This window comes from Antechinus flavipes, chromosome 5 (genome assembly GCF_016432865.1).
Source record: "Antechinus flavipes isolate AdamAnt ecotype Samford, QLD, Australia chromosome 5, AdamAnt_v2, whole genome shotgun sequence".
NCBI classification, from domain to species: Eukaryota; Metazoa; Chordata; class Mammalia; order Dasyuromorphia; family Dasyuridae; genus Antechinus; species Antechinus flavipes.
In genome coordinates this window covers 90,878,199-90,893,269 of record NC_067402.1, presented here as the reverse complement: position 1 = coordinate 90,893,269, position 15,071 = coordinate 90,878,199, and the positions used below count along the sequence as shown (strand labels likewise).

Below are 15,071 nucleotides of genomic sequence, written 5' to 3'. Positions count from 1 at the left end.
GGTACAGTTTAGATTAAAGGGCATCTGGTGCATTGAGATCCTACAATTCTGATACAAATTCTAATGATGATGATGATGATGAAGACATTCATTTTAGTCAAGATTGCTCAGTAAAATGTCGACCACTACTTTAGTCTCTGAAAACGTCAATACAACTCTATGGCATAATTCATTAGGGGAAAGACAATGCGGTTGGGGCTACAATGATAGAAAAAAAGAGGACAGTGAGCCATCAGGGAGGGAACAATGAAAATATAAGGGGATGAATAAGCATATGTCTGTTGGAGAGAAATGACTGGCATTGGAAATGATGAAGTGGGAGGTGTTCTCAAAGGTAAGGCAGGTAGAAATTTTCCAGGAGAGGGGGAAATAGGTGCCAGGAGACAGTGTGAGACTGTCTTACTTACCCTCTGACTTCCTCCTTCTACAGCATTTGTAGACCTTGCTACCTCTTGAGCCACATGTACACAACTTGGCCCCATGCCTCACCCTGTCCTTCCCTTCCTGGGCGGGGTCTGGTGAAGTTATATTCCTCAGAGTAAGGGTGAGGGTACAGGCAGGTATCAAGACTCGGGGACAAAGATTGGCAGTAATAGCAGCAAATGCAAAAGCAGAGTGTCTGAGCAGAACACCCAGGTATGTTTTAATGGGGTACAGGGCCACTATTGAGAAGAAATTTACGAGGTTAAAAGTGAGAGAAAAAACCAATGAGGTGAAAGGGATAGAGCTAGAAGAGCTGGGGAAACCAGAGGAGTAAGGGATGATCAGAAGAAAAGTTAAAGAGAATTGGGTAACTAAGAGGTGCCCCTATGTTTAGGGGACTAAGAATGGGATAGTATGGGGAAACAAGAGAATTGCCTGCATAGGGTGTGGGGAAGATGGAATTGGGAGTGAAAGGAAGTCCCATTTCATGTTTTCCTATTGTTTTCTTGATAACTAAGTGCTCTCTTTTCCATATTGTATAATCACTCCCACCCTACTTATATAATTCATCTGAGCTGGAGAGCAGAGAGGTGTGGGAGTGGGAGTGAGAGAAAGTGGGCAGAGTTAAGTGGCAAGCTCAGATCCAAGGAGCATTCAGTTGGTCAGGTCAAAGCTGCAAAGAAGACAGGAGGCTGTGACTTTCCCAGAATTAATAGTCAAGGCCTGGGTCTCCATTGGCATGGAGGTTAGGAGGATCTGGGTTAATATTCCCAGGCGCTTGTTCCTTGTGATTCCTTTACACCTCTCCATCCACAGAAAGAAAGATACTCCTTTGGGTCAGCTATTACCCAAACATTCTGAATTGGAGAATCAAGAGCAATAGAACCCAAATGGAATGAGGATTAGATTTCCTCAAAGTCTCTTTGTCTCTGCCTCTCTCTCTCTATGTGTGTGTGTGTGTGTGTGTGTGTGTGTGTGTATACATGTATAACTATATGTAATATATAATAATATTGTATATTATATCATTATATATATTGTATAATATACATATTATATATAAAACATTATAGATAGATATAGCATTTAAGGAAGTGTAAGACCTCTGTATGAGGATCAGTAACAATATTTTGGGGGAGAGAAGGAATAGAGGACAGACCAGCAGTTTCATTAGTATTGGGAACCAACTCAACCAATGGTAGACTGCTGAGCCTATGAGAGTTGGCATTGAACAATAAAGTGACCTACCCAAAATAAACAACCAGGAGGTGTTCACAGACTTGAACTCACATCTTCCTAACTATGAATCTAGTTCTCTGCTACTCTGACAAAACAACTACCTTAGCCTCTCAATTCCCTAAGCAGCTCCTTAAGACCACATGTTGCAGAGCAGGTGCCAACCTGCATTACTAGAGGGAATTTCTTTGGCCTACTTCAGTGAGAAATGACCAAACTAGTTCCTATTCTCTACTTGGAGTAGTGGCTAGAGTGCCAAACCTAGAGTCAGGAAAACCTGAGGTCAAAAACATCCTCTGGCATTCGTAGCTGTGTGATCCTGGGCAAGTTACTTAGCGTCTGTATAACTCAATTTCCTCCATTGTAAAAAGAGGACAATGGTATCACCCACCTCCCAGGTTTGGTGTGAGGATCAAATAAGATAATATTTGTAAAATGCTTAATAGAATGTCTAGCACATAAATGCTTTATAAATGCTCGATTCCTTCCATCTCTCCCCATTCCTGTCCCTAATAGCAGGTATTTATATAGGTCATTTAGGTTTGGAAAGACCAAATTATTGATGGAGGATGCCAAAAATTATCTTGAGAAACTTTGGCCAAGCTCAATGGGTAATAAAGAATCAGCATCAGAAAAGTTTTCTAAAAAATGAATAGCATGATTGAATGATATTTAGGGGATTTTTTTCTTGTGATGATAAGCAGTAATATCAACTAGGAGACCAGCCTACATCTTACATTGAAAGAGAGGCTATGGAAATGGGAAATAGAAGCTGGACCAGGAAAACAATTATCAGGGTCTATCAGATGATAGAGAGATTGAATGGCAGGTAAAGGGAGGAAAAGGAATTGCAGTTGATAAAGGGAGTAGATTAGAGACAAGAGTCTTAGCAGTATAAAAAGATCAAGGTACTAGGAATGAAAATTCTAATTCTAATTCCACCTTCACTAAGTAATACAATATGATCTTAGGCAAGTCACTTCCCCAATGTAGGGCTCAGTTTCATCATTTGTAAAGTAAGGGGGTTGGACCTTTCTCCCTAAGATCCCTTCCTAACACTCCTATGATTCAATAGAAGGGTACCAATGGGAGCTATATTCAGGGTGGGGAATGACATCTTCAGCTTTGCAAAGCATGGCTGGGGCAGGAAATGTGATAGTCCAATGATCTGACTTGATCGGAATCCATCCTTTCTACCTCTGTTATGTTTCAGAGCGATGGCACCAAGGCCCCTGGGCTTTCCCTGGATGCTTGCCGGGCTGCTGCTGTTTCTGACAGTAGCAATGGCAGAACACTCCCACTGGAATTTGAGGAACAAGGCAAGTGTATTTGCAGACCTGAGTGCAGATGAGCTGCGGACGGTGCAGAGTTTCCTGAGGGCCAAAAAAGAGCTGAAGCTATCATCCTCTACGGGGGGCACCATAGCCAAGAACTACATATTCCTCATTGAGTTGCTGCTTCCCAAGAAGTACCAGGTGTTGAAATTTTTGGATGAGAATGGAAGTCGTCCTGTGCGAGAGGCTCGTGCTGTCATCTTCTTCGGGGCCCAGGAATCTCCCAACATCACTGAGTTTGCTGTGGGACCCCTGCCTTGGCCCACTTACATGAGAGTGCTACCCCCCAAGCCTGACCATAATCCTTCCTGGGGATCAAGACCCATCTCAACTATTGAATATGATTTTTTGTACCATACTTTGATGGAAGCCATTGCACCCTTACATCGTTTCCTCCAAGATACCAAAAGCTTCTGGCTCCCCAATTGCACGTACCACTGCCTGACCTTCACCGATGTGTCCCCCAGAGGCCTGGCCTCCGGCCAGCGCCGTTCTTGGTTTATTATGCAGCGCTTTGTGGAGGGCTACTTCTTACACCCCACAGGACTGGAGCTCCTTGTGGACCATGAGAGTTCAGATCCCCAAGAGTGGCAGGTTGAACGGGTCTGGTACAATGGGAAATTCTATGACAGCATAAAGGACTTGGCAGAAAAGCATGAAGAAGGGAAGGTGGACGTGGTAATCCTTGAAGATCTCCCTGCTAAGGAAGAGAGGAGAGGGGATTCAGAGGAACAGCCCCTCTTTTCCTCCTACCAGCCCCGAGGCCACTTCCACACACCCACCACTGTGCCTGGTCCTCAACTAGTGGAACCCCAGGGCCCACGCTACCGGGTGGAGGGCAACGCTGTGCTCTATGGGGGGTGGAGCTTCGCCTTTCGAATGCGCTCCTCCACTGGACTGCAGATTCTGAACCTGCGCTTCGGGGGCGAGCACATCGCCTATGAGGTGAGTGTGCAGGAGGCGGTGGCCCTATATGGGGGCCACACACCTGCAGGCATGCAGACCAAATACATCGATGTGGGCTGGGGCTTGGGCAGTGTCAGTCACGAGCTGGCGCCCGGCATAGACTGTCCCACGACGGCCACTTTCCTGGATGCCCACCACTTTTATGACTCCGACGCCCCCACCCACTACCCCAATGCCCTCTGCATATTTGAGATGCCCACAGGGGTGCCCCTCCGACGTCATTTTGACTCCAATTTCCGTGGTGGCTTCAACTTCTATGCGGGGCTCGAGGGCCAAGTGCTCGTCCTTCGGACAACCTCAACTGTCTACAACTATGACTACCTGTGGGACTTCATTTTTCACCACAATGGAGTGATGGAGGCCAAGATGCATGCTACAGGCTACGTCCATGCTACCTTCTTCACACCTGAAGGGCTGCGCCACGGAACCCGCCTCCATACCAACCTGCTGGGCAACATACACACTCACTTAGTACACTACCGCGTTGACCTGGATGTAGCAGGTGGGACTTGGGGGGCTGGGGTGGAGGTAAATAAGACTAATGCAAAAGGGCAATTAGCCAGTCCAGTCCCTTGGACTTTTGATAATTTTTCGGTAAGAGGGAAAGCACAATGGTGGGTGCTCCTAAAAACTCTCCATAATATCTTTGAATGTAGTATTCATTTTTTTTATCAAGATTGACCATTTGCCTGAATGAGGATGAGAAAGAACATATTATAGAATCCTCCAATATGCTCTTTGGTGGTATACATTGTAGCTGAGAGAATAAGATAGAGTTACAAAGTACTCTCTTCACCACAATTCTGTGAAAGCTTAATTGAGGAGTTTTTAAAGGGGACCTTTTTACTGGACAGGTGATCTTTTGGTTATGGGGGAATTCCCTGGTATGGCAACTTTCTCCAATGATGAAATCAGCAAATTCTCTTTATTATGTACAGAGTTGCCTGAAGCAAAGAAAAGTTTCCCATGGTCACATAAGTTGTATGTCAAGTCAAGACAAGTCAATAAGAATTTATTAAGTACTTACTATACGCTAGACCTTGTTTAGCTAGATAGTGCAGTGGGATACAGCACCAAGCCTGAAGTCAGGAGGAGCTGAGTTCAAATGTGATCTGGCCATATGACCCAGGGCAAGTCACTTAAATCATTTGCCTCAGTTTCCCCATCTGAAAAATGAGCTGGAGAAGGAAATGACAAATTATTTCGGTGTTTTTGCCAAGAAAAACCTAAATGGGATTCATGAACTGAAATTTCATGATTTAATAATTTAAAAATTACTGAACACATGTGCTAGGGACTGTGCTAAGCTCTGGGGAGACAAAGAAAGGCAAAAACAGTCCCTGTGTCAGAGGTAAATTTGAACCCAGCACTTCCTATTCCCAAGACTAGCCTACTATTCATTACAACACACTGCCCCCCTAATTACCACATTCCATTTTATACATTTGTACATGTGTTTTCTTCCCTGGTAAATTCCCTGGTATGATCTTTGAGGGCAGGAATTATATATCTTATTAATCTTTGTAATTCCCTCAGAGCTTAGCAAAATGCCTTGCACCAACAGGTACTTTATAATGTGTAAACTAAAGTGAATTAGGGCAGGAGTTTTTAATATTGTGTGTGTGTGTGTGTTTCTGTATATATGATAGACCACTTTGATAATCTGATGAATCCTAGAGACTCCTCAGAATAATGTATCCTGATTTTAGAGATGATGAAATTGAGGTTCATTGATTCCCAATGATAGCCTAGCTCATAAGCATCAGAGTTGGATCCAAACTCAAGTATCCTGATTCAAAGTTGAATGACATAGTATAGAAATAAAATCATTTCCAGATGGAGACTTCACATACAGGGAGCTTTGTTCTTCTCTTTGCTCTCTGAGTAAGCAACTAACTTTGTACCATTTTAAACACAATGGAAAGATGGAATCATAACCTGGCTTTTTTGCCCAGAGAAATTCAAACAAATGAAGCAATGAAATAATTTTTGTGACAATCTCAGTGCCTTGAGATGGATTTTTCGGGATAGTTGGCCAGAATAACAGCAGAATCACTCTAGCTGAGAATCTTTAAAGAGCTGACCTGCCCAGCCCAGATTCCTACATTTTAGAGTTAATTATCATCCCTTGTAATAGAGCCAGGGAAGCTAAGGTCATATAAATCATATGGTACATATAGAGTTATAGATTTCTATCCTAAAAGCTTAAGGACAGCATTGAGATTAGGCCTGAAATATAGTAGAAATGCTAAATGGGGAAAACTGGGGCACAAGTTTATGGAAATCAAGTTCTAAGTATCACCCAAACCTTACTCTGTGAAAATCAGACTAATTACCTAATCTAGGTAAATAGAGAATATATATTGACAATGAAGAGGAGGAGGAGGTGTATATACATATATACATATGAGTGTGTGCATGTATATGTGTGTATGTCTACATATGTATAGATACACACGTGGCGAGGGGACATACTGCCAGGCACTGTGCTAACTACTTTACAAATATTCTTATTTGATCCTCATAACAACTGTGATAAGTAGATGCTATTATTATTCTCATTTTGAAAAAGAGGGAACTGCAGGAAACAAACATCAAAACCTTGTCCCAGGTCACAGAACAAATAAGTGTCTGAAGTAGCTTGTGATTTGAATAGGGACAATTATCTCACATAAATTGTTAGTGGAAAGAGTGTGGCACCTATTCCTCCTATATTCTGATCTCACAGTCCCCAAGAAAGTCCCCAAGAAAGGACATAGTAAATGTTCAGTTGCTATGATCAAGCTGGTTATATTATATGCATTGTGAATGAGATCATAGATTAAGATGGAAAGGATCTCAAAGACAGGGGTGTACTTGTAAACGTTTGGTCACCAGTCCTTTGAGGAAGAAAAAAAATTGCAGAGGATACAATGAGCACTATTAACCTTTTCTCCATCATTTTTTTAAGGGTAGATAACTAGCAAGATAATAAACCAAGCTGGGATTCATAGTTTTTGGTAATATTTGAAGTGTAAGTGCTCACACTGAAAATGTAACAATGGACTCCCCTAAGCCAGATCCAGTAGGCTCCTGATTTTAAAATGTCAAAACTAGCCCTTCTCATTCTACAAAACAAGAAAACATAGAATAACTGGGTGAGTTTCTTCAGAATTACATAATGAAGTTTTTGAAGAACTTAAAACATCCATATTTCTGCCTCTAGGGAGGATTTGTAGTATGCTGCACTTTAGTGAGACCAAGGATCTCTTCATGTTCCTCTTCATTTTCCTTTCACATCACTCAGGCACTAAGAATTCTTTTGAGACAATGGGGACGAAACTAGAGAACATCACCAACCCCTGGAGCCCAGGACACCATGTGGTGCAGCCAGTTTTGGAAAGGACACACCGTCACCGGGAGCGTCAAGCAGCCTTTCGCTTTAGCCGGAAGCTCCCCAAGTTCCTGCTGTTCACCAGCCCCAAGAAGAACCCCTGGGGTCATAACCGTAGTTACCGCATACAACTCCATTCCATGGCTGACCAAGTGCTCCCTCCAGACTGGCAAGAAGAACGAGCAGTCACTTGGGCCAGGTGAGGGAAGGATCCCAGAGCATTCTGGTGATGGAAGAGAGCTTTCTCTTACTTAGGGGTTCTTATTCTGGGGTCTATGGGTAGATTTCAGGGAATTCATGAATTTGAGTGGGAAAAAAGTTACTTTCTTCTTTCAATATAATTGATTTCTTTTGTAATTCTATGTATCTTATTTTATGTATTTGAAAATATTATTCTAAAAAGTTCACAGACTTCATTAGACTACACACAAGAATGTTAACTCTTGCTTTAATTTAGTTCAACACATATTAGTAAAGCCCCTACTGTGTGCAAGTCATTGTGCTAAGCTCCAAGGGAATTACAATGAAGTACAGTTCCTGCCCTCAAGGAGCATATAATTTATTAAGAAAAAAGTGATATGCACAAATACCGTTAATATAAAATGATAAATGGGGAAACCCCAAGAAATGAAAAGTTCTATGATAAGCCTAAAGGAGAGATGAATTTAAGCAAGGGAGGATATGAGAAAATTCAGCCTTGAAAAATAAGTAACATTTCAATAGTCCAAGATGGTAAGAAGCACATTAAAAGACTAAGTAACATAAGCAAATTCATGGAAGAAGCAAAATGTGAAGGCAGTTCAGGAAACAATGAACAATCCAGTTTGATAAAATCAAAAGGTATGGTCATCCTTTCCTCATCACAGGGATTAGGGATGGCATCCCTGAAATTTAGATAATCTGCAGATAATTTTTTGGTCTTCCCTTTGTACCAGCAAACCTGATTTTTCTTCTCTTTTCTTTTATGGAATATTTACAGTACCTTATTATGAAATTTGGATTGATATTACACAAGACATATATATATAATTATCTATTTCTGAGTTTCTGAATTTTTCATTATGTGAAGGATAGAAAGACAAAAATCTCCAGCCCTCAAGAACATGGTATTTGGAGAAGGGAGAAGGTCAATATACGTGTGTGTGTGTGTGTGTGTGTGTGTGTGTGTGTGTGTACATATATATACATATACACATGGGGCTAGGGACAGGATCTGTGATTTCATTGCTGTAAAAAATTTCCTGGTGATGAAACTCCTAGACAGCATATTCTCTTCAGTTATCTTCTTGGAGTACCTAGAGCAGTGAGAGATTAAGTGACCAGTCCAGGATCACACAGCCTATATGTGTCAAAAATGGAACTTATACTTGAGTCTTCTTGACTTTTAGATTAGCTCTCACTCATCTAATCATTAAAATTAATGGGATGGAAGACAACCAGGAGATGCAGTAGACTGAATGCTAGACCTAGTGTCAGGAAAACCTGAATTCAAATCTAGTCTCAGATATTTACTAACTGTTATCCTGATTAAGTTTGTTAAGTATTATTTTCCTGTTTCTTCGATCGAAAAATGGAAGTAATAATAGCATCTACTTTCAGGATTATTGTGAGGAAAAGATGAGATAATATTTACAAAGCACCTAGGCATAATGTCTGGCATATAAAATATTATATAAATGCTAACTGTTTTTTTAAAATTTTTCTATCATTAGATAGCCACTGAGAGGATTAGAAAAAGTCTTTATGGAGAAACTAGCACTCTGAACTCTGAAGAAAGCTATGGATTCTAAGAGGCAGAAATTAGTATAGAGTTTATTCCAAACATGTGCAAAAGCCCAAAGGTGGGAAATGGGGTTCTGTTTATGAACAATGGGAAAGTCAGTTTGACTGTACTGTAGAATTGTCAAGAGAAGCAATTTTTAATAAGACCTGAAAGATAAATTGGCACCAGATTTTTATGGGTTTTCAGATGCTAGAGCAATTTCTATTTGTTCCTGGAGATAATAAGAAGCTGTTCTTTATTAAGTAGGGGAGTGATAATTAATAGTCAGGTGTGAACCTTGATTGTGGAAGACCTTGATTGCTGCTAGAAAAAGTTCTTGGATATTATTCTGGACACAATTCAATGAAGTTCTTGGGACAGAGAATTTATATGAGCAGAGTTTCATATTTAAAAAAATTATTCTCCTCATAGAACCATCATTTTTAAAATAGTAGTTTAACATGGAAAGACTTACATGAACTGATGATAAGTGAAGTGAGAAAAATCAAAAGAACATTGTACACAGTATCAGCAAGATTATGTGATGATCAACTGTGAGGGACTTGGTTCTTTTCAACAATGAGATGATTCAAGGCAATTCCAATAGACTTGTGATGGAAAGTGCCATCTGCATCCAGAGAGAAAACTATGGAGATGTGGATCAAAGCATAGTATTTTCCCCTTTCTGTTGTTATTATTTATTTGCCTGTTTTTTTTCTTTCTCGGGGTTTTTCCCCCCTCTTTGACCTGATTGTTTGTGCACAGTATGACAAATATGGGAATATGTTTAGAAGAACTACACATTTTTAACCTATATTGGATTGCTTTCTGTCTTGGGGAAGGGGGAGAGAGGAAGAGAGGGAGAAAAAATTAGAACACAAAGTTTTACAAAGATGGTTGTTAAAACTATCTTTGCATGTATTTGCAAAAATAAAATACTATTAAAAATAAAATAAAATAGTATCTTAATTTTTTCCAATTATATATAAAGACAATTTTAGCATTCATCTTTACTAAATTTTGAGTTTGGATTTTTTCTCTCCCTCCTATCTCTCCCCTCTTCCTAAAATGGTAAGCAATTTAATACAGATTACATATGTGCAATCATGTAAAATATAGTTCCATATCAGTCACAATTGTGAAAAAAAAAGAAATAGAACAAAAAAGGAATAAACGTATACACACAAATAAAGTGAAAGTGAAAATAGAATCTTCAATCTGTATTCAGAATTCATAAGTTCTTTCTCTAGTTATGGATAGCATTTTCCATCATGAGTCCTTTGTAATTGACAGTACCATCTGGAAGTGTCCAGGCCAACTGTATTCACTTATCTTCCCAGGTCCTTGTCTGCCAATCCCCAAAACAGGCACTTACTCCCTTTTCCCACTTCACCTTTTTCAGCTTCCTTTTATGGTTGTCTTCCCAATGGAAAATACGCTCATTAAAGGCAAGGATAATCTTTTTTATTTTTATTTTTTTGCTTGTATTTGTATTCCTAGCACTTAGCCTAGCAACTCACACATGGTAAGTAATAAATGTTTGCTAATATGACTCTAACAATGATAGAAAGCAAAAATTGGATTAAAGTAAAACCAAAGTCAGAGAAAACAATCACAAGGAAATTGAAATATTTTTGGTTTTGTTGGTTGGATTTGTTTGGGAAGCTTTTTACTTTTAATTTTAGAAATGTATTATGTTTAATCTACACACTTGGTTTAGCTTTAATTTTTTTTAAGCCAAGCCATTTTTAAAAAGTGAAAAACAAAAAAATCTGAACCTCTCCACTTTTCAGAGTTCTGAAAATCCCATATACTAAATGGAAGAAATATAATGAGATAGGAATTAAACTACTAAAATAAAGCGTAAGCCTGATCTAGAATGAGAAGGAAAGGGAATAGGAAGGAATGGACAAAAGTTAGGGATACTGCAGAATAGATTAACTAGGACTCGACTAGCTAATTAGAAATGAGAAATGAAAGAAAAAAAAGAATTCATAAATAAATAGCCTAGTTTTGACTCTAGGTAACTTGGAAAAGAGGGGAAGACAGGTTAAGATTGTGAAGGGACTATATTATTTTGGACACGTTGAGTTAACCAAAAGACATCCAGGTAGTTCTATCGGGATGTTAGTGGGAAAGAGAATAAGGCTGGAAATTAGGGAGGCATCTACATGAAGATGACGGGAAGAACGTGAGATTGGGGAGAGGTCCATAGCCTCAGAATGGACACGTAGCTCTCTCACTAATAGCAGCCTTCTTGACTGGGAAGGGCATCCTAACTTGATTGGGAAATATCCTAAACTTCTTGGCTTTCCTCCTGGCTTGCAGGTACCCTTTGGCAGTGACCAAGTACCGGGAGTCTGAGCTGGTCAGCAGCAGCATCTACAATCAGAATGATCCCTGGGACCCACCTGTGGTTTTTGAAGAATTTCTTCGTAACAATGAGAACATTGAGAATGAGGTACAAATCCCATTCCATCCTTGCCTCATCCTTTATAAGCCCTGCCTCGAAGTCTAACTCCTCCGCTTGAACCAATTCCTCTTTCTGGGTAGTAAAACCAACCAGTATGTCTGGCATCCAAAAAAGAAGAAAAAGCATTTTGGCTTTGGATTGAGAAGAACTTAAGTCAAATCCTTCCTCAGATGCTTATTACTTGTTTGAACTTAGAAAAGTCCGACTCCATGGCCCTCAATTTCCCCATCTGTTCAAAAATCCAGATGGACTCCAATGCTCCTTTCAGCTCCAGATGTATGATCCTATATCTCTCTGAAGGACTTTGGAAACTCCAATTTTATTATCAAGGCAAAGGACTGAAACATGGTTGGGAAGAAGTGTATTGGGCATATCTATTAACCCTGATATTTATATAAGGTCCAGAGGTCATAAAAGGTCTGACTCTTAATGTAAGGTGGAGCCTAGATATCAATATAGAAAGTCCCTGGGTCTTAATGAGATATTTTCTGAAACAAGTCATGCTCATCAACATCCTATCGCCCAAATCCCATTATCCTGCTCTCTCCTCGTGTCCAACTTTAAACACCTAATTGATTTCCATTCCTTTTTCCCCACAGGACCTGGTAGCCTGGGTAACAGTAGGTTTCCTCCACATCCCCCACTCTGAGGACATCCCTAATACAGCCACACCTGGCAATTCTGTGGGCTTCCTACTCCGCCCTTTCAATTTCTTCTCTGAGGATCCATCTCTGGCTTCCCGAGGGACTGTCATCGTGCGTCCTCAAGCCAAAGGAGCCAACCACATCCAACGATGGACCCCAGATAATGTGGAAGCCTGTTGGAGAGCCTCCCCATTGAACTATAATGGAACCTACAATCCTGTGTGATGGTGTCTCTCAACTCTCACACAGAAGCCTAAGCCTCTTCCTACATCTGTCAATAAACATAGTCAGAGTTCATCTTCATGTATGGCTTTAAGAACAGGAGAGATGTATGCATATACACGCTCACAGAAGAAATACATATCAAATACATAAATCCAGAGGGGGAGGAAAAGGGGGAGGAAAAGAGAAAGAGAAGAAGGGAGGGAGGGAAAAAAGGAAAAAGGGAAAGAAGAAGGGAGGGATGGACAGAGGGAGGAAGGAAGAGAGGGAGAGATTATAGCTTCACCTGAGTTACAGTAGTTACAGAAAACTCTCTGATCCCACTCTGAATGCACTCTTTTGATCTTTTTATCGAAGTTAAACTCCTTACTATGCATTTTTTCCTCACTCTCTTCTCTAGTTACTTTCACCTTTGATCTGTTCCTCTGCCTGCATCATCAATCAAACCTTCCTGGCATTTTTTGCTGATTCCTCTTTACTCTCTGATCCTTTATCCATTTTGTTCTCACTTAAACAAGCTGATCTCCCCTCATCTGTCAAGCTGCATTATTCTCTACTGTACAAGTGGACTCCCTCAGACCCTTGGGGACTCTGACTAAACAGAAATCTCAATCTGAAACATACACTTAAATTTACCTCCTCCAACAAAGCTAGCCCCTTCCCCCAAATCAGTAAGTGCATATATGAGTATTGTTTCTTTCCTGTGTTAATTGAATAGTGAACAATATCTTGGAGGAAGAAGCAGGAAGAAACACTGACAGAAAAACAAAGAATTAAAGGATAAGGAAATAATTCTGCATATTCCCCATGGAAGACACCCATTGGATATGTTGGATATCAAATTTCATCTTATTCTGTTATTCCATGTAATCCCTTTCACAAAAGGAACTCTCCTAGACATAGTGTCTATTGTCTATTGTCGTTGTTTTATTACTCCTGTTATCTTCCTTATTTCTTTTAATCATGTGTTGATGAAAAGAACTGGAGGAAATCATAAAGCTATGTCAGTGAGTTAGTCTACTATAAATTTATATTATCTATTTCAGTTGGACCCTCACTTCAGAAAAGCAAATATTCTATTCCTTTCTAATTAATTTGCTTTCACTCTTCAAGAAACTATTCCAAATATTCTCTTCTTCCTGTAGGTTTTTCATGACAACAAGTCCAGTATTTTGATTCATAAAGCAGTTCTACACCATATTTCCTCCTCCTCTCAGACATAACAAAAAAACATAGACCCATCCAGAGTCCCTACTACTGTACAACTTAGATGACTATCCTATCTCTCCATTTCAAAAAGATATTTGCTCTCACCTCAATCCATGGCTCCTTGCCCTTGTTACTCAACCACTAGTTTATGTATTTAAATATTTTTCACAACTAGAAATTAGCATGCCTATATTATTTACTAGTAATTTTTCCAAATACCAAATATCCACCCTTCACTGAGCAACTACACATTCTGTAACAAATAACACTGGCTTTCTGACTCATGAATCCACGGTAAAAGAGACATTCTACATTCCTCTCCTTATCTGTGGAAGTTCTTTTCTTGCTTCTTTGCTCAACTCTCATTGATCTCTAGCTTTATTGTCCCAAGCTTTTAATTTCCTTTGTAATACCTGACTTTTATTCCATATACCTCTTTTAATAGACTTTCATTGGACACTCTACCATCTAAATGCAATTTTTATTCCATCCAAATAAACTTTTGAAGTTTATTTATTTATTTGGATGACATCTAAGTTTCAGTGATTCCAGCAAATTCCACTTCATGCTTGGGGTTTTTCCCCACTCATTGTCCTCTTCTTTATCAAAGAGTCAGTTCACCCTGAAATCCTCTTTCTCCTTCTCTTTCATTTCTTAGGACTACGTGCTCACCTAGAGCCCAGAATTCTGACAATATATGCTAGCAGAAAACTTATAGCCACGTTTGCTTAAGAATCTACTGGCATGCTTTCAGGAAGAGTGTGTTGTTCTTGGAGCTTAATAGTTCATGGTACATTTGAAAACAATAGCAATTCAGCATTAGAAGATGCTGGTAGAGTACTGAATTGAAGGTTTAACAGAATAGACTTATTGATTATACAATGTGTATTCTGGACATGCCTGAAGATATGACTCTTCCAACTCTTTCAGAAACCAAATACTTTAAGACTAGATGAGGATGTTTCCATCTCCAAAGAGAAGGGAAACATCTGTATTAAACTGATTTCAACTGACATCTAGATAGAGACTAAAGCCATACAACTAAGTCTAGATTTCAGGACATTACCTTACTTCACCTTCATTCAGAAGCTATCAGGAAACTTCACTCATTAAGAACTATCCAAAGTACTGGAGAAAGCATCTCATTATTCTAGGTCTAATTTGATTGAACCTTACCCTATTAACATCAATTAATCCTTAAATCAGTCATCTGCTTAAACCCATTTTGGGTCTGATCTAACATATTCTGTGTCATTGCCCTATGATAATTTATGTCTGTTTGGATTTTGGCTACTGCCTATATCTGATTTTTTTTTCCTTGATTGCTTTTTCCCTCCTCTCCCTTTAACTTGGAGAATCATTCCCTTACATATGAGTGCTCTGCCCAAAGGAATATAAATTTTGATAACTTAAACCTCACAAGATATCT

The 15,071-nt window shown here is 39.7% G+C and overlaps 1 protein-coding gene across 1 annotated transcript; it reads left to right on the top strand.

The window, feature by feature from the left end:
• Positions 1 to 551: 551 nt before the first annotated feature.
• AOC1 (amine oxidase copper containing 1) lies at positions 552 to 12,514 on the top strand. Its single transcript, XM_052001299.1, has 5 exons — positions 552 to 636; positions 2,873 to 4,461; positions 7,246 to 7,531; positions 11,423 to 11,555; positions 12,167 to 12,514. The coding sequence occupies exons 2-5, from the start codon at positions 2,877 to 2,879 to the stop codon at positions 12,434 to 12,436; spliced, it is 2,274 nt and encodes a 757-aa protein (XP_051857259.1). The 5' UTR covers positions 552 to 636; positions 2,873 to 2,876; the 3' UTR covers positions 12,437 to 12,514.
• The last annotated feature ends 2,557 nt before the right edge of the window (positions 12,515 to 15,071 follow it).